Here is a 27,930-nt window from a genome sequence, read left to right as displayed (position 1 = left end):
CACTTGTTATTTCTTGCCTTTTTGATAGTAACCATTCTGACAGGTGTAAGGGGGTAGCTCACTGTGTTTTTTATTTGCATTTCCCTGATGATGGGTGATGTTGAGCATCTTTTCATGTGTCTGTTGGCCATCTGTGTACATCTTCTTCGGAAAAATTTCTCTTCAGGTTCTCTGCCCATTTTCAAATTAAACTGGGGTTTCTTTGGGTGTTGAGTTGTATAGTTCTTTAACTTATATACTTATAAGTATATAGGTTATATACTTAACATATATACTTATATGTATAAGTTCTTTACATATTTTGGATATATCATTTACAGATATGTTCCCCTATTCAATAGGTTTCATTTTGATTTGGTTAGTGGCTTCCTTTGCTGTACAAAAGCTTGTTTTGCAGTCCCAATAGCTTATTTTTGCCTTTGTTCTCTTGCCTGAGAAGACATATCTGGAAAAATGTTGCGAAGGCCAGTATCAAAGAGATTACTGCCTATGTTTTCTTCTAGGTCACTCTTCTATTTTGAAGTACTTTATTCTTTGCCTCATTTATCAGACCATATTTTTAAACATTGAATTTTATGTTTTTTTGGTTTTATTAAATAACTATTACAAATTTTAAAACAAAGTAACTTAATTTTTATTTTTTAATATACTTTATTGTTTGGAAAAGTTTTATATTTACAGAAAAATTGAGAGGCTAGTAAATAGTTTTCATATATAGTACACACAGTTTCTTTTTTTTTCTACACACAGTTTCTAATACTAACATTTACACTAGCATGATGTGTTTGTTATAATTAATGAACCAGTGTTGATACATTATTGATAACTAAAGTTCCTAGTTTATTTGTATCTCCTTAGTTTTACCTAAGGCCTTTCTTTGTCCCAGGCTCACATCTAAGATACCACATTACATTTAATCATCATGTCTTCTTGGGCACCTCTTGACTAGCACAGTTTCTAAGGCTTTCCTTATTTTTGATGATCTTGGTAATTTCAAAAAATACTAATCAAATATTTTATAGGACATTTCTTTATTGGAATTTGTCTGATGTTTTTTTCTCAACATTAGGCTAAGGTTATGGGTTTTGGGGAAGAATATTAAAGGTAAAATGCCATTTCATTACATCACATCAAGGCTACATAGTCACATAATTTATCACTGTTGATATTGACCTTGAGCATCTGAATGAGGTAGTGTTTGTCACATTTCTCTACTCTTAAGTTACTCTCTCTTTCCCATGAAGTACTCTTTGAAAAATTACTATGTGTAGCCCACATCCATATAACTGTTTGTGGGTTTTGGTTTTGGTTTTATAGTTTTGGGTGTATACACGTGTTTGCACTTTCTTATTCTCTGGCCCTACAAGATGTGCTAGGTTCATCTTATGTATTTCCTTTCCTAGTCTGAGAAGCAACCATTTCTCTCTAAGGAGCCCTGGTTTTCTTTATTGGAGAATAATATTAGACACCAAGATCTGGCTGCCAAGTGTACTTGTTGCCCTGGGATACTGTTGCTTCTTGGCCCTCTTAGCTGACTGAGCCAGGACATAAATATGTGTATACTAATTAGTGTATACACACATATCATCCAGATTTTTCTATGTGTATCCATTAGTATCTACAGTAAGCTGAACATGAGTTCATACTGATGTCTCCAATTCTATCCATTACCACCCAATCATTCTAGCTTCTTCTTTGTGCTTATCTGTAGATTCCTACTCTAACAGGGATAAACCCAGCCCTCTCTCTTGGCACTCACTTATTTAATTGTGCAATTGCACTATATATAGAGAGAAGCATCACAATTGGTTTTTTTTTTTTAGATTTTATGTATTTATTCATGAGAGACGGGGGGGGGGGGGCAGAGACACGGGCTGAGAGAGAAGCAAGCAGGCTCCATGCAGGGAGCCGGATGTGGGACTCCATCCCAGGTCTCCAGGATCACGCCTTGGGCTGAAGGCAGCGCTAACCGCTGAGCCACCCGGGCTGCCCTAAGCATCACAACTGTTAGCCCTCTCCCCTATGCAAAACAATATCATCAACTAGAGTGTAACAGTTTTGTGCTGCTCCTTTTGCCTTTAGGCTTACAGACTGTTCATTTCCAAAAGTATTTGGCCAGTACCTTTCCCCCTCTCCCACTTGAGTTAGATTGTTACATTTCTAACAAATTCTCCTGTCAGTCTGCGTTCTTTCCTAGGATCCCTCCACCTTCTAGATGATTTTTTTAAAATTTGCCTGCATTGAGGGTCACTCTGTTCTATAGAGTTGTGTGGGTTTTGACAAATGTGTAATGTCATTCCACTGTTACAGTATCATATAGAATGATTTCACCACCCTAAAACTCTGCTGTGCTTCATCTATTTGATCCTCACCTCACTCCCTGAACCTCTGGGAATCACTGATCTTTTTACTATCTCTATAGTTTTGTCTTTTCCAGAATGCCATGTACTTAGAATCACATAGTATGTAGACTAATCAGACTGGATTACTCACTTAGTAATATGCATTTAAGGTTCAGCCATGTCTTTTTTTGGATTGATAGCTCTTTTTTCTTCACGTGGACTTTATATTTTAGAGAGGTTTTAGATTCATGGCAAAGTTGTGCAGAAAGTACACAGTTTCCATACATATCCTCGCCTCACACATACACAGCCTCCCTGCACCAGAGGGGCACTTTTGTTACAGTTGATGAACCTACATTGACACATCATTATCGCCCCAAATCTATAGTTTACATTAGTGTTCCTCTTGGGTGGTGTTGTGTCAGTTTGTGTAAATTCTGTGGGTTTGGATAAATATATAATGACATGTGTCTACCATTATATCATACAGAATAGTTTCATTCACTTCTGTGCTCTGTGTATTCATTTGTCCCTCACCCCTAAACCCTGGGAACCATAGTCTCTTTCGTTTTACCTTTTCCTAGAATGTCATATAGTTGGAATTATACCACATATAGGCATTTCATATTGTCTTTTTTTCATTTAGGAATATGCATTTTAAGTTTTCCCTATGTCCTTCTGTGGCTTGATAGCACATTTATTTCTAGCACTGAGTAATATTCCATTTCCTGGCTGGACCACAGTTTATTTGCCTAATCACCTGATGAAGCACATCTTGGTTTCTTCCATATTTTGACAGCAGTGAATAAAGCTTTATAAACATCCCTGTGCAGGATTTCGTGTGGACATAAGTTTCCAACTCATTTGGGTAAATGCCAAGGAGTATGATTTACTGGATTGTAAGAGTATGTTTAGTTGTTTTTGTTTTGTTTTCAAATTTTATTTATTTATTTATTTTAGAAAGAGAGTGCAAAAATGAGCGAGGGGTAGGGGGCAAAGGGAGAGGGAGAGAGAGAATCTCAAGCAGACTCCATGCTGAGCGTGAAGCCCAACGTGGGTCTCAATCTCACAACCCTGACTAAGATCATGACCTGAGCTAAAACCAAGAGTGGGATGGTTAAACCAACTGAGCCATCCAGACATGCTGAATGCGTTTAGTTTTGTAAGAAACCACCAGACTGTTTTCCAAAGTGCTGTACCATTTTGTATTCCAACCAGAAATGAATTAATATTCTTGTTGCTCCACATCCTCGCCAACATTTGATATTTTCAGTGTTCTGGGTTTGGGTCATTCTAATAGGTATGTAATGGTATCTCATTGTTATTTTAACTTGCATTTCCCTAATGACATTTGATGTTGAGTGTCTTTTCATATGATTATTTGCCTCCGATATGTTTTTTGTGAGGTGTTTCGTTAGATCTTTGGCCCATTTTTTGAGCCAATTGCATGTTTTCTTATTGTTGAGCTTTAAGAATTCTTTATATATTTTAGATGATAGTCTTCTATTGGATATATTTTTTGCAAATATTTTCTCCCAGTCTATAGCTTGTGTTCCCATTCTCTTGATGGCGTCTTTCACAGAATAGAAGTTTTTGCTTTTAATGAAGTGCAGCTTATCAATAATTCTTTCATGGATGAAGTCTTAAGTGCTATATCTAAAAAGTCATGACTCAAGGTCATCTAGATTTTCTATGTAAGCTCCTAGGAATTTTATAGTTTTGCATTTTGCATTTACATATCTGAGCCATTTCGAATTGATTTTTGCAAAAGTATATATATATGGTTTAGGTTTATTCTTTTGGATGTGGATGTCCATTTGTACCAGCACCATTTGTGGAATAGATTCTTTACTTCATTGCATGGCCTTTGCTCCTTTGTCAAAGATCAGTTGGCTATATTTGCGAAGGTCTATTTTTTGGCTGTCTACTCTGATTCCATTGACCTGTTTGTCTATTCTTTTGCAACTCTGTCTTGATTTATAGATTTGTAGCTTTAGAGTAAGTGTTGAAGTCTGGTAGTTTCAAACTTCTGACTTCATTCTTCTCCTTGAACATTTTATTGGTTATTCTGAGTCTTTTACTTCTTCATGTAAATTTTAGAATCAGTTTGTTGATATCCACAAAATAACTGAAAGTGTTTTGATTCTCTAGATCAAGCTGGGAAGAATTGACATCTTGACAATATTATCTTCCCATCTGTGAACAGGAAATCTTTCATTTATTTAGTTCTCTGTTTTTTTATCAGAGCTTTATAGTGTTTTTATATAGAGCTGATGTATATTTTGTTAGATTTATACCTGAGTATTTCAATTTTTTTAGGTTTTAATGTAAACAGTATTGTGTTTTTTATTTCAAACTCTCCTTGTTTATTGTTGATATATAGGGAAGTTATTGATTTTTGTATATTAACCTTGGATCTTGTAATCTTGCTGAAATTGCTTTAGTTTTAAGATTTTTCTTCTCGGGATCCCTGGGTGGCACAGCGGTTTGGCGCCTGCCTTTGGCCCGGGGCGCGATCCTGGAGACCCGGGATCGAATCCCACGTCGGGCTTCCTGCATGGAGCCTGCTTCTCCCTCTGCCTGTGTCTCTGCCTCTCTGTCTCTCTCTGTGTAACTATCATGAATAAATAAATAAAATCTTTAAAAAAAAAAGAGTTTTCTTCTCATTGTTGATTCTCAGATTTTCTCCATAGACAATCATGTCATCTACAAACAAAAGTGGTTTTATTTCTCCTTTCACAATCTATATATTTTTATTTCCTTTCCTTGTCTTATTGTCTTCACCAGGACTTCCAGCACAATGTTGAAAAGAAGTAGTAAAAAGGAACATTTTTGCTTTGTTTCTGATCTTAGTAGTAAAGCTTCTAGTTTCTCACCATTAAGTTTGGTGTGAGCTTTGCTTTTTTTCTGACGATGTTGTTTATCAAGTTGAAGAAGTTTCCCTCTACTCCTAGCTTGTTGAGTTTTTATCATGAAGGGTATCAGATTTTGTCAAATGCTTTTTCTTTCTTTTTTTTTTAAGAATGAATGAATGAATGGATGAATTTAGAGAGAATGTGAGCGAGCAGAAGCAGGGGAAGGGCAGAGAGAGAGAGAGAGAGAGAGAGAGATCATCTCGAGCAGACTCCACACTGAGTGTGGAGCCCGATGTGGGTCTCAATCCCAGGACCCTGAGATCAAGACGTAAGTGGAAATCAAGAGTGGGATGCTTAACCAACTGAGCCACCAAGGTGCCCCAAAGGCTTTTTATCTATATGTATTGATATGATCACGTGATTTTTCTTCTTTAGGTGGTTGACATGATGGATTTTTGAATGTTGAACCAGCTTTGCATTACCTGGAATAAATCCTACCTGTTTGTGATGTATAACTCTTTTTACATATTGTTGAATTCAATTTGCTATTATTTTACTAAGGGTATTTGCATCTGTGTTCATTGGAGATACTGCTCCATAGTTTTCTTGGATGTCTTTGTCTAGTTTTGATATTAGTATAATTAATGATAGGCTCATAGAATGAATTAAGAAGTATTCTCTCTGCCTTTACATTCTGAGTGAAATTGTACAGAATTGGTATAATTCTTTCCTTATATGTTTTTGGTAGATTTCACCAGTAAACTCATCTGATCCTGATGCTTTTTTGTTTTGGAAGGTTATTTGTTATTGACTCAATCTGTTTAGGGACATCTACCTATTGAAATTGTTTCTTGTGTGAGTTTTGGCAGATTGTTTTTCAAGGCATTAGTCTGTTTCACCTAGCTTATCAAATTTGTGAGCATAGAATTGTTCTTAGTATTCATTTATTTTCATTTTATTGTCCATGGGATCTGTAGTGTTGTTCCTTTTGCAATTTCTGATATAAGTAATTTGTGTTTTGTCTCTTTTCTTAGTTAATTTGACTAGAAACTTACCAATTTGATTGATCCATTCAAAGAACCAGTGTTTGGTTTTGGTAATTTTTTAAAAAGATTCTCTTTTTTCCAATTTCATTGATTTCTGCTCTAATTTTTATAATTTCTTTTGTCTGCTTACTTAGGATTTAATTTGCACTTCTTTTTCTAGTTTCCTGAGTTGGAAACTTATATTATTAATTTTGGTTATTTCTTTTCTCATATATGCATTCAACACCATAAATTTCTCCATAAACACCTTCACTGCATTTCACAAGTTTTGATAACTTGTATTTTCATTTTCATTTAGTTTAAAATATGAGAATTTTTTTTTGAGATTTCTTCTTTGACACATGCATTGTTTTGAGCGTTGTTGTTTTATCATTGAGCGTTTGGTGATTTTCCAGCTATCTTTTTGTTACTGACTTCTGGTTTAATTCTCTTGTGCTCTTAGAGAATAAATTGTATGAATTCTATTCCTTTGGATTTATTAAAGGTCTGTTATATGGCCCCAAATGTGGTCTATATTAGTGAATGTTCCATGAAAACTTGAAAAGAGTGTGTACTCTGCTGTTATTGGATGAAGCAGGCTATAGATGTCAGTTATATCTAGGTGGTTGATGGTGCTGTTGAGTTCAGCTATATCCTTATTGATTTTGTGCTGGCTAGATCTGTCCATTTCTGAGAGAGGGATTTTGAAGTCTCCAACTGTAAAAGTAAACTTAGATATTTCTCCTTTGCCATTCTATCAGTTTTTGCTTCTTGTATTTTGGTTCTCTGTTGCTAGGTACATACATATTAAGGATTATTATGTCTTCTTTCAATATTGACCCTTTATTATGTCATACCCTTCTTTGTTCCTTATAACTTTACCTGCCCTAAAGTCTGCTATATTATAAATTAACATAGCTACTCCTACTTTCTTTTTATTAGAGTTAGCATGATATATCTTTCTCCATTACTTTACTTTTAATGTATATGCATCTTTATACATCTTTATCAAACAAGCTTCCAGTTATGGAATGAGGAAGTCCCAGGAATAAAAGGTACAGCATAGGGAATATAGGGAGTGGTATTGTAATAGCTTTTTATGGTGACAGATGGTAGCTATACTTATGGTGAGCATATATAACATATAAACTTGTTGAATCACTATGTTGTATACTTGAAACAAATGTAACATTGTGTGTTAACTATACTGAAATTTTTTTAAAAAGTGTGTTTCTTGTAAACAGTCTATAGGTGGGTCCCCTTTTCATTGGTATATTTAGACCTTTGATGCTTAAAGTATTTATTGATATAGTTGAATTAGTAACTACCATATTTGTTCCTCTTTTCTATTCTTTGCTTTTGTTATTTGTTTCTATCTTTTTCTTCCACTTTTTTTCCTTTTTGTGGTCTTAATTGAGCTTTCTATACGATTCCATTTTCTCTCCTTTCTTAGCATGTCAATTATAGTATTCTAAAAACTTCTTTAATGGTTTCCCTAGAGCTGCAATATTTGTTTACAGATCATCCAAGTCCACTTTCAAATAACACTATAACACTTCACAAGTAGTAAAGATATCTTGCAATAACAAAGTATTTCTACTTCCTCCCTTCCCTTGTATCCTTGTCATTAATTTCAGTTATATATAAGCTAAAATGGCTGAATACATTGTTTCTATTATTATTTTGAACAAAATATTATCTGTTATATCAACTAAGAAAAAGATTTTATTTGACTTTGACTTACTCCTTTTTTATTTTTCCTTCACTTTTGAAGAATAATTTTGCAGGATAATACTGATTGGGGGGCCTTTTTCTTTCAACACTTTAAATATTTCACACTACTATTTTCTTGTTTGCACAATTTCCAAGAATTAGTATGTAATTCTCATCTTTGCTCCTCTATAGATAAGGGTTTTTTCCCTCCATCTTTCAAGACTTTTTCTTTATCTTTGATATTCTACAGTTTAAATGTCATATGCCTAGGTGTAGTTATTTTTTGGCATTTATCCTGCTTGGTGTTCTCTGAACTTCCTGGATCTATAGTTTGATGTCTAACATGAATTTGGGAGAAATTCTCATTTTTATTTCAAATATTTTTTTTGTTCCTTTCTCTCTTTATTCTCATCCTGGTATTCTGATTATATGTATGTTATACCTTTTGTAGTTTTCCCACAAGTCTTGGATATTCCATTTCATTTTTTCCAGTCTTTTTTCTTTACTTTTCAGTTTTAGAAGTTTCTACTGGCAAAGCTTCAAGCTCAGAGATTCTTTCCTTAGCCATGTCCAGGCTACTAGTGTGCTCATCAAAGGCATTCTTCACTTCTGTTACAGTGTTTTTAGTCTCTAGCATTTCTTTTGGATTATCTCTTACAATTTCTTCTATCTCTCTATTTACATTTCTCATCTATTCTTGCATGTTGTCTACTTTTTCTGTTAGAGCCCTTAGCATATATATTTTTTTTGAGCCCTGAGCATTTTAGTAGTTTTTTTGTTTTGTTTTGTTTTTTGTTTTTTGTTTTTTCAATTCCTAGTCTGGTAACTACCACATTCTTGCCATATCTGAATCTCATTTTGACATTTACTCTCTCTCTCTCTTTAACCTCTGTTTTTGCCTTTTAGTAGGCCTTGTACTGCTTTGTTGAAAGCTGGATTGATGTAATGGGTAAGAAGAACCCAGTATTGTTCCTAGGGAGGTTTCTACTTGTGGATTTCTACTCCAGTAATTTGCCATTTTCTTATCTCTCCAGTTGTGGGTGTGGTCATTTGCCTCATGATCTCAATTCTCTGATGACTATAAGAAGACTTGTTGATTTTCATTTTATTCAGCTTTTTTCTTCTTACTAGGAGAAGAGCAACGGTTTCCAAGCTGCTTAGATGCTGGGCTGGAAACTGGAACTCTGAAGCTATTCGCTAATTTCTTTTTATCACTGCATGTTATTCCATTGTCTGGATGCACCACAGTTTATTCTATTCACTTATTGAAGGACATCATGGTTCCTTCCACATTTAGGCAATTATTAATAAAGCTGCTGTAAACCTTTCTTTAAAATTTTTTTGTTTATTTATTTATTTAGAGAGAATGAATACATGTATAAATGTGGGGAGAGGCAGAAGGAGAGAAAATTCCAAGTACTCTCCAAACTGAAAGCAGAGCCGGTGCAGGGCTTTATCTCACAACTCTGAGATCATGACATGATCTGAAATCAAGAGTTGGACACCAAACCAGCTGAGCTACCCAGATGTCCTGCTATAAACGTTTCTATGCAGGTTTTTGCATGGGCATGTTTCCTTTTTAAAAAGATGTTATTTATTTATTCATGAGAGACACAGAGAGAGAGAGGCAGAGACATAGGCTTAGGGAGAAGCAGGCTCCCTGTGGGGAGCCTGATGTGGGACTTGATCCCAGGACCCCGGGATCATGTTCTGAGCAAAAGGCAGGCGTTCAACCACTGAGTGACCCAGGTGCCCCTGGACATGTTTTCAAATCAGTTTGGTAAATACCTTAGAGAGTGATTGCTGGATCATATGGTATGACTGTGTTTAGCTTTGTGAGAAACCGTAAAACTGAGTTCCAAAATGGCTGTATAATTTTTTCTTGTCACCAGAAGTGAATTAGAGTTCTTGTTGCTGTACATTCTCACCATCATTTAATATTGTCAGGCTTTTGGTTCTTAGCCATTCTAATAGGTCTGTAGTAGTATCTCATCTTTGTTTTAATTTTCAGTTCCAAACTAAAGATGATGTTGAATATCTTTTAATATGATTATTTGCCATCTGTGTATCTCCTTGGCTAATACTCACTTTTAACTTTTCCTTAATAACAACAACAACAATAACAACAACAACAAAAAACCTCTCCAAAAACTACATGTCCTCAGATATAAGTAAATAACTTCTGGGGTTAGGTTTGGATGCCTCTCTTTGAATTTTTTGTGTATCTATTCTTAGGTTTTTGGTTTGTGGTTACTATGAGGTTCCTATACAGCAACTTATGTATGTAGCAGTGTATTTTTAGCTTGTAGTCATTTAAGGTTTTTTTACGCTAAAGATTTTATCTATTTATTCATGAGAGACACACAGAGAGAGGCAGAGACAGAGGCAGAAAGAGAAGCAGGCTCCCTCCTGGGAGCCTGATGTGGGACTCAATCCCAGGACCCAGGATCACGACCGGAGCCAAAGGCAAATGCTCAACCACTGAGCCACCCAGGTACCCCTGTATTCACTTAAGTTTCAACTCATTCTGAAAGCACTACATTTTTACTAACTCTCTCTACATTTTATATTTTTGACATCATATTTTATATTTTTATATTTTGTGTATCCTTTAATTATTGTAGATATAATTTATTTTACTACTTTTATCTTTAAAGCTTTATATTATTAGCTTTATTAGTGGTTGATCCACTACTTTTACCATATGTTTGTCTTTACTAGTGAGATTTTTTTTTCTTTCATACATTTGATTATTTCTAATTATGGCCTTTTCTTTTCCACTTTAAAGGAGCTTCTTTAATATTTCCTGTAAATCTAGCTTCATGGTGATGAGCTCCTTTAGTTTTTGCTTGTCTGGGAAACTCTATCTCCCTTCAAGTCTCAATGATAACACTGCTGGTTAAAGTATTCTTGGTTATAAGCTTTTTTTCTTTTCAGTACTTTAAATATATATGCTACTCTCCTCTGGCCTGCAAAGTTTCTGCAGTTCCTGATACATAACTAATCTTCTTTTTTCTTGTTACCTTTGTGATTCCTTATCTTTAACCTTTGACATTATATATCCTGATGTGGATCTCTTCGCTTATCTTGTTCAGACTCGGTGCTTCTTGGGCCTGGATGTCTGTTCCTTCCCTGGGTTAGGGAAGTTTCCAACTATTATTTTTCAAATAAGTTTTCTGTAACTTTTTCTCTCTTTTCTTCTTCTGGAATCCCTATAATGTGAATGCTAGTGCACTTGATATTGTCCCAAAGGTCCTTTAAACTGCCCTCATTTTTTAAAGTTTCTTTTTTTTTTGTATACTCTGCCTTCCAGATAACTGATCTATTTTTCCAGATAACTAATCTACTACTATCATCTAATCTGCTATTTATTCCCTCTAGTGTTTTCTTCATTTTTGTTCCAACTCTGATTGGTACTTTCTTATATTGTCTATTTTTTTATTTTGAAGTTCTCACTGTGTTCAACTATTCTTCTCCCAAATTTGGTAAGCATCTTTTTGACCATTACTTTAAATTCTTTATTAGATAGATTGCTTGTCTCCATTTTTAGTTCTTTCTCTGAGGTTTTGTCTTGTTCCTTTCTTTGGAGCATAATCTCTGTCTCCTTATTTTGCCCAACTCTTTGTGCTTATTTCTAGGTACTAGTTCAGTTATGCCTCCCAGTCTTGAAAGAATGGCTTTATGTAGGAGATGTCCTGTGGGGACCAGTAGCACAATCTCCTTTGACACCACAATCAGGTGCTTCAGTGGTGTCTCTGAGTGGGCTGCTCTCTCGTTATAGAGTTCTGACTTCCCTAAGTGTGCCTGTGGCTGGATGCAAGCCTGGCCAGGACCTCTGCAAGTATGCCAGTGGGCAGAGCTGTTTTCCAGCCCAGCTGGATGACAGGCCCAGGGAGGATTGCTGTGTGCGTGCTGGTGGTTGGGATCAATGTCCTATTGGTATGAGCCTTGCCAAGGTGCAGGGTTGTGTGGTGCCCCCAGCAGGGTGCACCTCCTTGTGTTGAGTCCAGAGGGAGGATTCCTAACTGGTACCCATGGGGCAGAATAAGAGCAAAAGCTGATGCTGCCAATGTGTTCAGTCCCCAGGGAGGGGCCCAGCTACCGCCTGCCTCTCTGGCGTGTACTCCAAGTTTACTAAGTGGGTCTCCTTCACCAGTGGTCTGTGCACTTCTAAATCTGGTATTTTTATGCTGGTTTCCAGGTCAAGTGAGTCTGTATGTGAGCCCTTTAAGAGTGAGTGCTGCTTTCCCTTCAGTATTGTAGTTGTCCTGGTCATATTGCCTATTGATTTTTTTTAAAGATTTTATTTATTTATTCATGAGACACACACACACACACACACACACACACACACACACAGAGAGACATAGGCAGAGGGAGAAGCAGGCTCCCTGCGGGGAGCTTGATGAGGGACTCCATCCCAGGACCCTGGGATCACCACCTGAACCAAAGGCAGAGGCTCAACCACTAAGCCACCCAGGTGTCCCACATTTTTTCCTTTTGCCTTAGATTCCAATGTGATTTCTCAAAGAACTAGTAAACAAAGATGTAGTTCGTTCAACCTGCTTTACGTGGTGCATGGAAAGCCTTAGAATCTAACACAAAACTGGCCAAGCGGTTCATTCAATCAAGTAAAACAAAATATTTAAAGAAGCTTTCCTTTTACACTTTTAGACTAATTATCCTAGGAATTGTGTCAGAGTTTACTGTGGCTTGATGTTAGGTATTTGTACTCATAAGAACAAAGTTAAAAAAAATTCATAAGGCCTAGAGTAGATTCTTTCCTATCAAATCACTTAACAAATATTTTTGGAAATATTGAGATCTGTTGTGAATATAATTACCAAGAATTTGGGACAGAAGTGACAATGAGAATCTTCTTTAAAAAAGTGAATCATATTTAATTATATAGCTATACTTTATCAGTTTAAACTTGGAAATACCTTACCTATTATTCTCTATCTTGGTGTGTTTTTAAAAATTACTTTTATTTCCCATTTAAGAAATTTGCAGAATGTCTAAAATGAAAGTGAAAATGCCACAAACGTACTTGAGCTAAATCAGTTTTAAGTTAATACGTGAAGGGAATCTTGACCACTTTTGGTTTGGGATGGAGTGTAAGATTAAGCAGCATGCACCCAGATTTCATACCATGCAAAAATATATGTGACATATGCAAAAAGATATTTTAGAACTTCTCTTGGCAAAAATTATATTCTGTTATGCTTCAGAGTAGCATCATAAATAGAGTTTGTTTAGAAATTGGGGTCTGAGGATCCCTGGGTGGCGTAGCGGTTTGGCGCCTGCCTTTAGCCCGGGGCGTGATCCTAGAGACCTGGGATCAAATCCCACATCGGGCTCCCGGTGCATGGAGCCTGCTTCTCCCTCGGCCTGTGCCTCTGCCTCTCTCTCTCTCTCTCTGTGTGACTATCATAAATAAAAAAAAATAAAATAAAAAAATAAAAAAAAAGAAATTGGGGTCTGAAACAAATATGAAAGAGTCAAATGCTTCTTTTGCTGCTGGCATGTTCTTTATGTATAAATTATTCAGATTAAGTACAGTGAGAGGGTTAATTCATTAAATAGCTAGTTAGTAAAGACATACCCTGGGATAGACAGTCTGCTAAGTGATGGGGAGAGAAACATGGAGAAGATAGAGGTTATTTTAAAAAGCATCTACATGTAAGTAAACAGGGGACCCTGCTGGGCATGAGGTTTTAATGTTTTATAGATAGGAATGCAAATTAAGAGGTGCTAAACTTGTCCTGGGGATAGCTTCAGAGGCAAGCCTTTGAACCAAGGCAAAGGCAGGGCAGAGGGGAAGGGACTGAGTTATATTTGAACCTAAAGTGTGACCCTCAGCGGCAAAAGGGGAGGAACTCTGTCATTGGCAGAAGCATCAGGTCCAAATGCTAGAGTACAGAGGTGGGGGAGAGCAGAGGGGGGTTTTAGAGGTGAATAGAGTTGTTTTGGAAGGAGGTGTGGCAGAGGGAGGAAGTGGTTCAACGGAATTGATAGTGAGCTGGGGTACACACTCTCCCTTGTACACTTTGTGGGAGCAAATGAGCAACAGAAGCTGAGAGAGCCACTATCATCCTTTCCACATCCCCCAGGGAGAGGCAGCAGCAGACTATGGGCAGGCAAGTAACAGGGGCTTTCTTCATTCTCTGGGAAGGCAGAGACCCACATTCAGCAAGTAGGTCCTACACATAAAGGAGGGCAGAAAGTGCACATCAGATAGCCACCACGCCTGGATACTTGGAGGGAGGGGCTTCAAAGTATTGTAGTAAAGAAGAGGTTTTGAGCTGTCGGTTCCAAGTGATTATCTCTTAACACTTAACATTACTGATTTTCCACTCCAATGGTTTGCCTCTTTGTAGCATCGAACAAACAACAGAGATCCTCTTGCATCTGTCACCCATTGAAGTTGCCAATCTGAAGGAAGGAATCAATTTTTTTCGAAATAAGAACACTGGCAAAGATTACATCCTCTACAAGAATAAGAATCACCTGCGGGCATGCAAGAATATGTGCAAGCATCAAGGAGGCCTGTTCATAAAAGACATCGAGGATTTAGATGGAAGGTACTGACGGCTTCTTTTGCCTTCTCACTGGAGACCCCTCTTACAGCTAGATTTGGGCAGGAAATGTGCTCATGAGAAATTTTAAGCAAATCATTCAACAAATCACTTCCCCTTAGTAAATTGGTAATATTTACTTGTGCTCACTTAGGACATCTCTCTGATCACAAAATGTTATGATCTTTTCTTAATTCTCCTCTAATTTTCACCCCAGCCTGGGTCAAGCCTCCAAAACTACCCCAAGGACAAGTGTAGCACCTCTTAGTGTGCATTTCGATTGTGAGAATTCTGAGATTTATCTCTAGCTTGATAGACACTGAAGCTTTAGGGCATGTGTGTCTATGTGTGTGAGTGAGTGTTTGGATGTGCATTGGCCTGCTTTTGTATTCAGACATTCAAGCCTCCCCTAGGTCTCATCCCATTGCCCCTGTAGTGTGTGTATTGGGTTGGGGCACTTTTCCAGACCCTACCGGAGAGCAGGTACAATTTCCCTGGCCAGCCTCATTGTGATTAATAAACAAAAGTAAAAGTCCCTCAACAGTTCCTGCCCTGAACAGCAGCTCTTCTGATCACTTCTTGGAAGAACCAGTGCTGAGGCCCCGGCCCCTTGATTAAACCTGCCTATTAAACTCATACCTCCACGGCATAAGGGCAGTGACAGAGCAGGGTGGTTTTGTGCATGCTAAGTTGACCTGTGTGGTTTCAAACATGCCCATCTTGGGCTTTTTCCTTGCACTGTGTTGTGTGTTGTCAGTCTTGTCAGGTCACGTGTGGACAGTTTAGGGCTAGCATACCCAGATGGAGCTGGGCAGCAGTTCCAAAGCGCCTGCTATGTGTACAGAAAGCCACACTAGATGTGAGGATGCTCTCACGGCTGCACACCATTCTGCTTCAAAGAATATTCAGTCTCAGGGCCCAACCTCCATATTGTTAGATTTTTTAAAGTCTTAATCACTGTTGCATCTGTAGCTTGCTTGGCTCCTCAGATAACATTGCTAGGTTGGGAAAATTAAAATACAAGGATTCCCTCTAAATTTGCATTTCAGATGAACAGTGAGCCTATTTTTAGTATAAATGTGTTCCAAGTATTACATGGAATATACTTTTAGCTGACAGCTGTGCTCTAGAAGAACCACTTCTTAATAATTTGCTGACAGCTCTATCTTGATTCCCTCCCCTTTTCTCAGTGGATCCAGTGAGGGGGACCTCAGACATGTGTGGTTTTGTCGCAGGTGACCTTTTTCTGGCACTCACAGCTGTTGGAGTCTTGTGACTGTTGCAGTTGGGAGACTCTGCTTTTCTTCTCTTCTTCCCCTCCCTCCTCTCCTTCACACAGTGCCCACTTAGCCAGTCATTTAAGGAATGTCACAGCTTTGTGATGGAGAGCATAATCTGCCCCCACCCCCACCGCACCCCCGCCCCAGTTAGAAGGCCAGCTGCAGGCCTACCAGTTCAGTGACCTGGACAAATGTCTTATGGTGTTTGGGCCTCCACCCCCTCCTCCCCGAGCCCTCTTAGCTCTCCTACACCTGAACTCCTCCCCCCTGTTCCTAGATCCAGCTCCCCAAGCATTTACTTGTTGGAACCGAGTCCCCAGAGAAACTTCTGCAGGGCTCTCCCCCAGCCACTTCTCCAAATTTGGCTGCTCTACTCAGTTCTCTGTGCAGTGATTCACCAGCAAAATCACTCACTTCCAGGAGGTGTTCAAGAATGCTGACCTACCTCTTCTCCTCTCTCCACCTCAGGCATTTTTATTCTTCACATACAACCCAGATCTGTAGCCCTTATAAGCTGTGGCTCTTGTTTCTTAAGCTCGACAATTCTTTACACCCTCTCTTGCGTGTGAAGCTGTTGTTTTCTCCCGCTTGGCTGCCGCTTCTGAGCATTCCAGGTCCTGCTAGGTTGCTTCTCAAATGGCCCAGCATGTGGAAGAGCTGCATCTGTAACGTTCTCTCTCAATTTTTGGAGGGTTGTCAGCTACTCACTGATAAGAAAGGAGATGTCATAGAATAATCCACCATAAATCGAAGTGTGGCAGATGCTTTTTGCTTTATTTCTAGAAAAAAAATATTTTAAAATTCTAGATAGAATGAAGCTTGAAAAAAATCAGTCTAGTTCACTTACATGTTAAAACGGACATTTTTAGTTAAAAATATCTGAGTGTTTCCGGTGTGAGACATACTTGGCTGTTGTTTTTTAATTCTTTAACTGTTAAAGAAAAAAAACACACACAACTTCACTAGAAACACTGAGAAAAATAGAACTGTTTCTACCCCATCCCCAACTACCACACCCCTTTCAACGCTCTGGTAAGAAATGGACGAAAAAAAAGTCAATATACATCCTGTTTTGTCACAGTCTGATTCTCATTTTGGAATAGATTTAGCAGAGTTAGCAAATGGAAAATGCAGAATGCTCGGTTACATTTGAATGACAGATTAACAGCAAATTTTCAGTATCTCTCAAATACTGCACGAGATGTATTTTTAAAATATTTGCTATTTATCTGAAATTCATATTTAACTGGGCATTATTTTATCTGGTGACCATGCCCTGAAATTTTAGATTCTAAGAAAATCCTTTATCTTTGAAAAGTGAAAAGTTGAGCTGAACCAAAGCTTAGTACACTGTGGTAGAGGTCAAGTCAGAGACACGCCTTTATTACTGTTTTCCTCCCTTGTGTTGGCTCCAGTTGGAGCTCAATTAGTGAACCAAAGGCCACTTTATTCTCTCGGCTCTGTTGATCTTCGTCTGACACGTGTCATTTTGTGATGTGGAATTTAAATTCGTTCCTTCTTTATTTTATTTACTTTTATTTTTTTATCTGCCTTTTCAAAATAACCTACTGATGATGATTATATATTTCCTTGGCTATTAAGTATTATCTCCTAATGGTTTTCCTTTTACATAGTTGGTGTTCAAGCCCCTAATTTAGTTTCACTGCAAAATAATGCACTTAAGCATGGTAAGATTAATTTCATTTTTACCATTTCACAAACCTAAGTACAATTTTTTCCCCATGCAGGTCTGTTAGATGCACAAAACACAACTGGAAGTTAGATGTGAGCACCATGAAGTATATCAACCCCCCAAGCAGCTTCTGTCAAGATGAACTAGGTAAATACCATCAGTATTAATAAATATGTTCTGCTATTGTTGTTCCTAGGATCCTTTATGTCAACTTGTTTTTAATTACACTTGAAGCTTTGGATATATTCTGATTTTAAACTGTGTAGAGTTGGACTTTTAAAAAATTTTTTTTAATTTTTAAAGATTTTATTTTTTTTATACATGAGAGACAGAGACAGAGAGAGGGAGAGACATAAGCAGAAGGAGAAGCAGGTTCCCTGCGGATAGCCCATGGCAGGACTCAATCCTAGGACCCAGGATCACACCCTGAGCTGAAAACAGAAGCTCAACCACTGAGCCACCCAGATGCCCCCCACTTCTTAAAAATAGAATGAACAACTGTAAATTCCAAACAAGATTTCTCCAAAAGCTCCCTTCATTTATTCATTTGTTCAGCACATATTTGTTGGGAACCAAGCATGGGTAAATGGACTGGATCTAAAGATGAGTAAGAGCCAGGGTAAATGAGATGATGTTAGAGGAAGTGGTAGCTGAGACAAGCCTGTGACCAGCTAGGATCAAGGAAGCTCTGAGGGGTCTTATAGATACTGTGTACTGTAGAATGGTCCTCAGAATATTTTTTCTGTGAAGACACAGAAGGTAGATGATTGTATACATGATCCTCTGGATAATTATGATAAATGCTCACGTTTTTATCTGGGAAATTAAGTACTTCAAATTGCACAGCTCTTTTGGGCATTGATAAAAGGCTACAAGTTATGTCTGATTTTCAGTCAGCTGGCTCCACATCTGCTTTTTTGCTTCCTCCTATCCCAGGAAGCCTATATAGAGTAAGAAGGGCTCAGTCATAGTAATAAGTGTGTTTCTGTTCTAACTTATTAAAATTGTGGTTTTTTTTCCCTAGAAAAAGTCACTTATGACAATCCTTAAAAGGAAATGTGTTAGGAACACTGTTTCAGAATGATTGTTACAGGAATAATGAACAGATTTTATCAGACTGGGAGATTACAGAGAGCTTCATACTCGAGATAGCATTGGAGTTGGTGATCTTAAGCGCTTCACTCCTGCGGGGGGTGTCCCTCTCTGTCCTAGATCACCACTTGTGGCCTTGGCTCTTAGCCCCTGTGTGTGCATGCTCACACACACAGTCTGGTGTTCACAGAAGGCCTTACTAGACCTTCGTCCCCTGGTTAAGTCATATTCCAATTCCTCTAACGCCTAGAACTGGGGACCCCCTTGGAATAGGTGTCCTGGTGGAGTTTCAGTCCTTCCATAGCACAGATATGGTTCCTGTCAAGGTCGCCAGAGCTTTCCATGTGGCTTGATTCAGGGGTCACTTGCCATTATCAGCGTACCCAAACTCACCAGCATACAGCACTGTGACCTACTCTCCCTGTGGTGGGTTCTTTCCCTTGTATCTGGGAAGCAAGGCTTTCTGCATTACTTTCCTATTTGCCGCTGTAACAAATTCCCTCAAATATAACGGCTTAAAACCATGCAAATAGACTAGTTCACAGTTCTGTGGATCACAAGGCCAGCATGGGTCTCTGCTGCTAAAGTTATAGTGTCAGCAGGGCTGTGTTCTTTTCTGGAAGCTCTGGAGGAGGATCCACTGTCTGCCTGTTCCAGCTTCTAGAGGCTGTCTTTGTCCATGGTCAAAGCCTTGCCTCTCTATGGCCATTGTTTCTGCGGTCACATCTCCCTCTGATTCTTCTGTCTTCTGATTCCAGGTTTTAGAACTCTTGTGACATACATATTGGGCTCACCCACATAATCCAGGATATCCTACCCACTTTAAGGTCAGCTGATTAGCACCCTTAATTTTATCTGCAACTTTAATTCCCATTTGCCATATAACCTAATCAATCTATAGTTCCTGGGCATTAGAATATGGACATCTTTGGAGCTATTGTTCCATCCTGGTCCGGATTATCAGCCCCCACCTAGAAGCCTCAGTTCCACAACCTTCCAAGTCTTATCTGCTGTGCTGTCTCTTAAGAATGAGGAGGAGGAGAAGCAATACTATATATAAGAAAAACAAAAAGGAAACCATTTAAACATGAGCAATGACTCTAGCATATCTTAAAAGTGATACTGGGGAAACTAAAACAATAGTTCTGATTATAAAGAAAAATAAAGTTTTATATAATGTTTATGGTTTAGAATATCAGGGCTACTCTTCCCCATGTGTCTTAGTGAGACCAACTCCAAATAGTTTTTTAAAGAAGACTCTGACCTGCACAGCTGTCTTCCAGCTCCCCTATGAGTAGAGGGGTCACTGACTAGGGTGCATGTTTTTTCCATTCACCCCCAAGAAGGTAGAATGCTGTTCTGGGGGAGTTGCTAATTTCTTTAACCATAAATTTATCCTCCCATGCCCCTGAAGGGGATGTCTGGACTACCATCTTCTTTTTTTTTTTTTTTTTTTTACCATCTTCTTTTGTCAGTAAGCCCCACCCCATGTCAGTTGACCTAGTCTAGAAAGCCTATAGATCGCATTGTTATCAGGAACTGGTTACATGTGCTGTACAAATACTGCAAAGTTAATTTGGCAGAAAACTGATAATAATCAATGGTTTGCACTATTACAGTGTTTACATAAGTGGAAGGACAGTACACTATCATCCTCATGAATGTGTAACCTAGATATCTATAGGTCCTTAGGATCTTTTATAAAACCTTTGTCTTTTGGACAAGACCGACAGAGAGACAGGGTAGCAAAATGGTTAAGAGTGGACACACAGGGCCTGACAGCCTGGGTTCAGATCCTGATGCTCAAACACACAATTCAGTGACTTTGGATGAGATTTCAATTTCTTTATACTTCTGTTCCCCCAAATGCAGATAATATCAGTAGAAGCTACTTTATTGGGTTGTTGTAAGAATTCTCCAAGTGAACATTTGTTAAATTCTTGGCACTTGGTACACAGAGTATGATTATTTGTACACAGAGGTCTCAGATAATCTGCACATGTCCCCTGAGCCTGGGACCACAGAAGCAGGAAGAAGGGATTTTCCACCCAGTAGGAAGTTGGGTCAATCGGAAAACAGAGCGATGAGCTGGGAATTGGTGCTGAGGACCTGTGAAAGGCAAGGCAGCAGGTGGCAGCAAGGTCAGCGGAGGACTGGGAGCAACAGGCCCCAGTGAAGTTTGGCCTTTGATCAAGTGAGGAGACTGCATGAGAATGAAAATTGTGTTTGACAGAGCCCACTCCTCCGCCAAGTGCTACCTGTACTGTGGTGATTTCATACCATGTCCCAAGAAAAGGAAGCAACACGCAGTCCCACCCTGGGATATAAGCTGAGATGGTTTTGTAATTATCATTATTATAAAAAAATAGATGGTCATAATTACAAAGGTAGAGACGTAGAAGGAAGAAAGGCCTCATCGGCACTCCCATGACCCAGGATAGCCTCTGCTTTGCTATCTTTCCTTCTATTTTTCACCATGGTTACCTCTCCCCCTGACCGCTCCCTCTTCTCCCTCTCTTCCTCCTTTTTTTATTGACATACAATTCATGGACCATAAAATCCAGCATTTTACTGTGTGCAGTCCAGGGGTGTTTAGTATTTTCACGTGTTGTGCTATTACTACCATCTAATTTCAGAACATTCTCATTACCCCACAAAGAAACTTTATAACTATTAGTCATCACTCATCATTCCCCTTTTCCGTCAGCCCCTGGCAACCGCTAATCTACTTTCTGTCTCTGGATTTTCCTATTCTGGATATTTTATATATTTGGAATAATACAATACATGGCCCTTGTGTCTGGCTTCTTTCATTCAGCATTGTGTTCTCAGGGCTTGTACGTTATGACTATGGCCCTTGTATGGAGAGACCACATTTCATGTGCACGTGCATCAGTTGATGGATTTGAGTTGTTTTCATTTTTAGGTATGATGCTGATACTGCTATGAACATTTGTGTACAAATCTTTGTGTGGACATGTTTTCACTTGTTTATATACTTAGAAATACAATTTCTGGGTCATATGGTAGCTCTGTGTTTAGCTTTTTGAGAAGATGCCAAACTGGTTTCCAAAACACTGTACCATTTTCATTACTGCCACTGAGTTATGAGGGCTTCAATTTCTCCACATCCTCACCCACACTTGTCATTGTCCATATTTGTTATTATAGCCATCCTACTGGGTATGAAAAGGTATTTCACTGGGACTTCGGTTTGCCTTTCCCTTATAACTAATGATGTGGAGCATCTCCTTATGTGTTCATTGGCCATTTTATATTTATATTTATTTATCTTCTTTGGAGCAATCTATCCAGATCTTTTGTCCATTTTAAAATTAAGTCCTTTGATTATTAAGATACAAGAATGCTTTGTATATTAGAGATACAAGTCTACAAGTTATTAGATATGTGATTTGCAATTATTTTTTTGCCATTCTGTGGATTGTCTTTTCACATTTGAACTGCAGTCCTTTAAAACACAATATTTTTAATTCTGATGAAGTCCAGTTTATTTATTTTTTCTTTGTAAATTGTATCCTTTGTGTCTAAGAAAGGGTAGGCCTAGAATATCTAAATCTAATATACTAATATACTTTATTAGACTGACATACAAATAGACTAATAGTCTAAGGAACCATTGCCTAATCCAAGGTCATAAAATTTACTTTTGCATTTTATTCTAATTTTATAGTTCTTAGCTCACATCTTGTTCTTTGATCCATTTTGAGTTAATTTTTGTACATTGTATGAGGTGTAGGTCCAACTTCATTCTCCTGCATATGGATATCTGGCTGTTGCAATACTGTTTGTCAAAGGACTAAGCCTTTCCCTGCCGAATTATTTTGGCATCCTTGGTGAAAATCAGTTGATAAATGTAAAGGTTAATTTCTAGACTCTCTATTCCACTGATCTATATGTCTATCCTTATGCCAGTTGCATATTGTTTTGATTACTATAGCTCTGTAGTAAGTTTTTCAAATCAGGAAATGTGAATCATACAATTTTGTTTTATTTGTCAAGATTGTCATGGCTTTTCTGAGTGCCTTGCATTTCCATATGAATTTTAGGATTAGCTTGCCAATTTCGAGGAGGAAAAAAAGGGGCTGGATATTTGGTAGGAATTGCATTGAATCTATAGATAAGTTGGGGCTTATTGCCATCTTAACAATACAAGTCTTTTGGTCATGACTATGGGATGTCTTTCTGTTTTTTAAGTTGTCTCTAATTTCTATTGACTGTGTTTTATAGTTTCTAGGATATCAGTTTTGTACTACTTTTGTTAAATTTATTCTGAGGTATTTTATTATTTTTGATGCCATTGCAAATGGAATTGTTTTTTTAATTCATTTTTTAAATTTATTTTTTAATATAAATTTATTTTTTATTGGTGTTCAATTTGCCAACATATAGAATAACACCCAGTGCTCATCCCGTCAAGTGCCCCCCTCAGTGCCCGTCACCCAATCACCCCCACCCACCCCTTACCTCCCCTTCCACCCCACCCTAGTTCGTTTCCCAGAGTTACGAGTCTCTCATGTTCTGTCTCCCTTTCTGATATTTCCCACTTATTTTTTCTGGAATTGTTTTCTTAACTTCATTTTCAGATTGTTCATTGCTAGCATATGGAGATATCTTTATCTTTTTATATGACCTTATATCCTACAACCTTGCTGAACCCATTTATTAGATCCAATAGTTTATTAGTTGGTTCCTTGAATTATTCTGTTTGCAAGATCATGTTGTCTTGAATAGAGTTAGTTTTATTTCTTCCTTTCCAATCTGGATACCTTTTATTTCATTTTCTTGGCCAGTTGCCTTGGCTAGAACCTCCAGGTAGAAGTGACACGAAGGGACATTTATCTTATTTCTGATTTTAGGGGGAAGCATCTAGTCTTTCACCATGAAGTATGATGTTAACCAGGAGGTTTTATTGGATCCCTTTATTTTTTTTAATTTTTATTTATTTATGATAGTCACACACAGAGAGAGAGAGAGGCAGAGACATAGGCAGAGGGAGAAGCAGGCTCCATGCACCGGGAGCCCGATTTGGGATTCGATCCCGGGTCTCCAGGATCGCGCCCTGGGCCAAAGGCAGGCACCAAACCACTGCGCCACCCAGGGATCCCTATTGGATCCCTTTAGCAGGTTGAGGAAGTTTTCTTTTAAATTTTATGAGAGGTTTTTTTTTTTTTAATCACAAAAGGTTGTTGGATTTTGTTGTATGACTTTTCTACATCGAGAAGATGATGTAGTTTTCCCTCCTTTGTTCTATTAATGTGATGTATTACATTGATTGATTTTCAAATATTGAGCCAGTCTTATATCTTTTGAAAATTGAACCTCATCTAAACCCCAATTGGTCATGGTAATAATTATTTTTTATATTGCTAAATAGTAGTTGCTAATATATTTTTAAGGAGTTTTATGTCTATATTCTTGAGGACTATTGGTCTATATTTGTGTATGTGTGATATCTTTTTTAAAAAGATATTTATGGGGATCCCTGGGTGGCGCAGCGGTTTGGCGCCTGCCTTTGGCCCAGGGCACGATCCTGGAGACCCGGGATCGAATCCCACATCGGGCTCCCGGTGCATGGAGCCTGCTTCTCCCTCTGCCTGTGTCTCTGCCTCTCTCTCTTTCTCTCTGTGACTATCATAAAAAAAAATTTAATAAAAAGATATTTATTTATCCATGACAGACACATAGAAGCAGAGACATAGGCAGAGGAGAAGCAGGCTCCCTGCGGGGAGTCTGATACAGGACTCGATCCCAGGACCCCAGAATCATGACCTGAGCCAAAGGCAGGTGCTTAATCACTGAGCCACCCAGGTGCTTCATATATGTGATATCTTTGTCTGGTTTCAGTATCAGGGTAATATTACCCTCATACCATGAGGTGGGAAGTGTTCCTTTCTATTTATTGGGAGAGTTTGTGAATTATTGGTGTTGATTCTTCATTAAACATTTGGTCAAATTCACCAGTGAAACCATCGGGGCCTTACCTAGTCTTTGTGGGAAGTTTTTTGATTATTGGCCCAATCTTGTTAATTTGTTATGGACCCACTTGGATATTCTATTTCTTCTTGAGCTGGTTCTGCTAATTTGTTACTTTCTAGAAATCTCTCCATTTCATCTGGGTTATATAATTTGTTGATATACAATGTTCATAGTATTCTATCTATCTATCATCTATCTATCTATCTATCTATCTATCTATCTATCTATCTAAATATATATATTTCTGTAAATCAGTCTAGTCTCCTTTTTCATTCCTGGTTTTAGTAATTTCAGTCTCCTCTTTTTTTTTTTTTTTTTTTTTTGGTCAGTCAAACTAAAAGTTTGTAAATTTTGTTAATTATTTCAAGAACTAACTTTTGTTTCATTGATTTTTCTCTTGTTTTCCTGTTCTCAATTTATTTTGGCTCCAATTTTTTTTTATTACTGCCTCCCCTATGCTTGCTTTGGGTTTAGTTTGCTCTTCTTTTTCTAGTATCTTGAGGTAGAAGGTTTGGTTCTTTATTTAAGATCTTTGTTTTTTAATATAGGTGTGTACAGGTAAAAATTTCATTTTATACAGTTTTGGCCACATTTTGGCATGTTATGTTTTTGTTTCTATTTATCTTAAAGTATTTCCTATTTTTTCTTGTGATTTTTTTCTTTAAACCATTTGTATTTATAAGTTTGTTACTTGATTTCTACATATTTGTGAATTTCTCATCTTTCTTCCTTTACTGATGTCTACTTTCATTTCATCGTGGTCAGAGAACATACTCTATATGACTTTAATCCTTTCAAATTTATTGAACTTGCCTTTTTGCCTAACATATGGCCTATGCTGGAGAATATTCCACATGTAGCTGAGACAAGTGTATATTCTGTTACAGTTGAGTGGGGTGTTCTGTATATGTTGTTGTGTCTAGTTGGTGTATAATGTTGTTCAAATCTTCTGTTTCTTGCTATCAACTAGATATTTTAGATGGCAAAAAGTAACACTACAAACAGCCTAAATTCCAACAACAGGGAAATGGCTAAGGAAGTTATTTAAGTTAGTATTTAACGTAAACATACTTCCAAATTTTGTATGTATAGAATCTGACATAATATGACTCTCTCTCTTCTGTTTCTTGCTGATCTTCTATCTAGTTGTTCCATCTTCCAGTCATCTTTTTATAATAATTATAATTATTTGATATATATGCATATATATGTATTAGATTTATTTATTTGGGAGAGAGAGTGCACAGGGGCAAGGGTAGAGGGAGAGGGAGAGAGAGTCTTAAGCAGACTGTTCGCTGAACACCGACTGCAATGCAGGGCTCGATCCCATGACCCTGAGATCACAATCCGAGCCAAAACCAAGAGTTGGACACTTGACCAATTGCACCATCCAGGCGCCCCTCTATATATTATATATTTTTGTGTATTTTCTTTTATTAGTATTATGACATTAGTCATATTATGTCAGATTCTATACATACAAAATTTGGAAGTATGTTTACGTTAAATACTAACTTAAATAACTTCCTTAGCCATTTCCCTGTTGTTGGAATTTAGGCTGTTTGTAGTGTTACTTTTGCCATCTAAAATAAAACTGTGGGCACAAAAATAGACACAGAGATCAAAAGAAGAGAATAAAAAAAAAAACAGAAATAAACCCACGACTCTATGGTCAGTTAATCTTCAACAAAGCAGAAAAGAATATCCAATGGGAGAAAGATGGCCTCTCCAACAAATGATGTTGGGAAAACTAGGCAGCAACATACAGAAGAAATAAAGTGGACTACTAAATTACACAATGCACAATTTCAAAATGAATTAAAGACCTAAATGTGAGACAAGAAACCATCAAAATCCTAGAGGAGGATGCAGGCAGCAACCTCTTTGACATCAGCCTTACTTAGCAACTTCTTTCTAGACATGTCTCCTGAGGTAAGGGAAACAAAAGAAAATATAAACTATTGGGACTACATCAAAATAATAAACTTCTGCACAGCAAAGGAAAGAGTCAACAAAACTAAAAGTCAACCTACAGAATGGGAGAAGATATTTTCAAATGACATATTTGATTAAGGATTAGTATCCAAAATATATAAAGAACTTACACAACTCAGCACACACAAAAAACAAATAATCCAAATAAAATGGGCAGAAGACATCCAGATGGCCAACAGACACATAAAAAGATGTGCAATATCACTAATTATCAGGGAAATGCAAATCAGAACCACAATGGGGTACCACCTCATACCTGTTACAACAGCTGAAATCAAAAACAACAAGGAACAGGTGTTGGAGAAGATGTAGCCCTCATGCACTGCTGGTGGGAGTGCAAACTGGTGCAGCTACTGTGGAGAAAAATATAGAGGTTCCTCAAAAAATAAAACATAGAATTACCATTTGATCCAGTAATTCCATTACTGGATATTTACCAGAGAATATGAAAATACTAATTTGAAAAGATATATGCACCTCTATGTTTGCTGCAGCATTGCTTACAATAGCCAGATTATGGAAGCAGCCTAGTGTCTATTGATAGATGAATGGATAAAGAAGACATATGTATATATACGTGTGTGTGTGTGTGTGTGTGTGTGTGTATGCACAATGGAATATTATTCAGCTGTAAAAAGGATGAAAGCTTACCATATACAATGGTATGGATGGAGCTAGAGAGTATAATGCTGAGGGAAATAAGTCAGTCAGAGAAAGACAAATACCATATGCTCTCACTCATATGTGGAACTTAAAAAATGAGCAAAGGGAAGTGAGAGAGAGAGAGAGAGAGAGAGAAACCAACAAAGAGACTCTTAACTATAGAAATCAAACTGATGGTTTGATCAGAGGGGAGGTCAGTGGGGGGATGGGGGAAATAGGTGATGGAGGTGGAGGGCACTTGTGGTGAAGAGCTCCAGCTGTTGTCTCTGTATTGTATACCTGAAACTAATGTAACACTTTATATTGACTAACTTGAATTAAAATAAAAACTTTAAAATAAAAATTAAATTAACCTATCATGCTTGTGCTTAAGAGCATCTCTGTATTTGGAGTCATTTCCAAAAGATAGTTAAATTACTGACTGGCAAAAGGATATAACTAATGAATGCTTTTACCCATATCTAAAAACTCATATACCTCAACATAAAAATAGGCTTTACATAACCTAATAGCCTAAATGAGAAAGGTAGCACTATAAAAGTAACAGAAGAAATGTAGGAGAATATCTTTGTGATCTAGGGATTGGTGGCACTTTCTGACTCTTCCAACAACACTTCAAAAGTGCAGCTTAAAGGGACAAAAAAGATAAGGACTATGATTTTATCACCACTAAGGAGTTCTGGTGAATGAAGGATGC

General features: G+C 37.6%; 1 protein-coding gene across 6 annotated transcripts in view; it reads left to right on the top strand.

The window, feature by feature from the left end:
- Positions 1–27,930, top strand: part of LOC112657055 (cytidine monophosphate-N-acetylneuraminic acid hydroxylase) — a 133,400-nt gene that overhangs the window by 28,829 nt on the left and 76,641 nt on the right. For 4 of the 6 annotated variants that reach the window (XR_007408327.1, XR_007408326.1, XM_025442849.3 and 1 more), the window contains exons 2-3: positions 14,316–14,519; positions 17,542–17,633. Coding sequence is in view for 4 of the 6 variants with exons in the window: in XM_025442849.3 (XP_025298634.3) it covers positions 14,316–14,519; positions 17,542–17,633 (296 nt within the window). In the remaining 2 variants the exon portion in view is untranslated. Of the gene's footprint in view, positions 1–10,289; positions 10,430–13,879; positions 14,076–14,315; positions 14,520–17,541; positions 17,634–27,930 lie in introns of those variants that run through there. The other 2 variants (XM_035710591.2, XM_025442872.3) reach the window with 2 other exon arrangements.

This window comes from Canis lupus, chromosome 35 (assembly GCF_003254725.2).
Source record: "Canis lupus dingo isolate Sandy chromosome 35, ASM325472v2, whole genome shotgun sequence".
Classification (NCBI taxonomy): Eukaryota; Metazoa; Chordata; class Mammalia; order Carnivora; family Canidae; genus Canis; species Canis lupus.
This window is presented reverse-complemented; position numbering and strand designations above follow the sequence as displayed.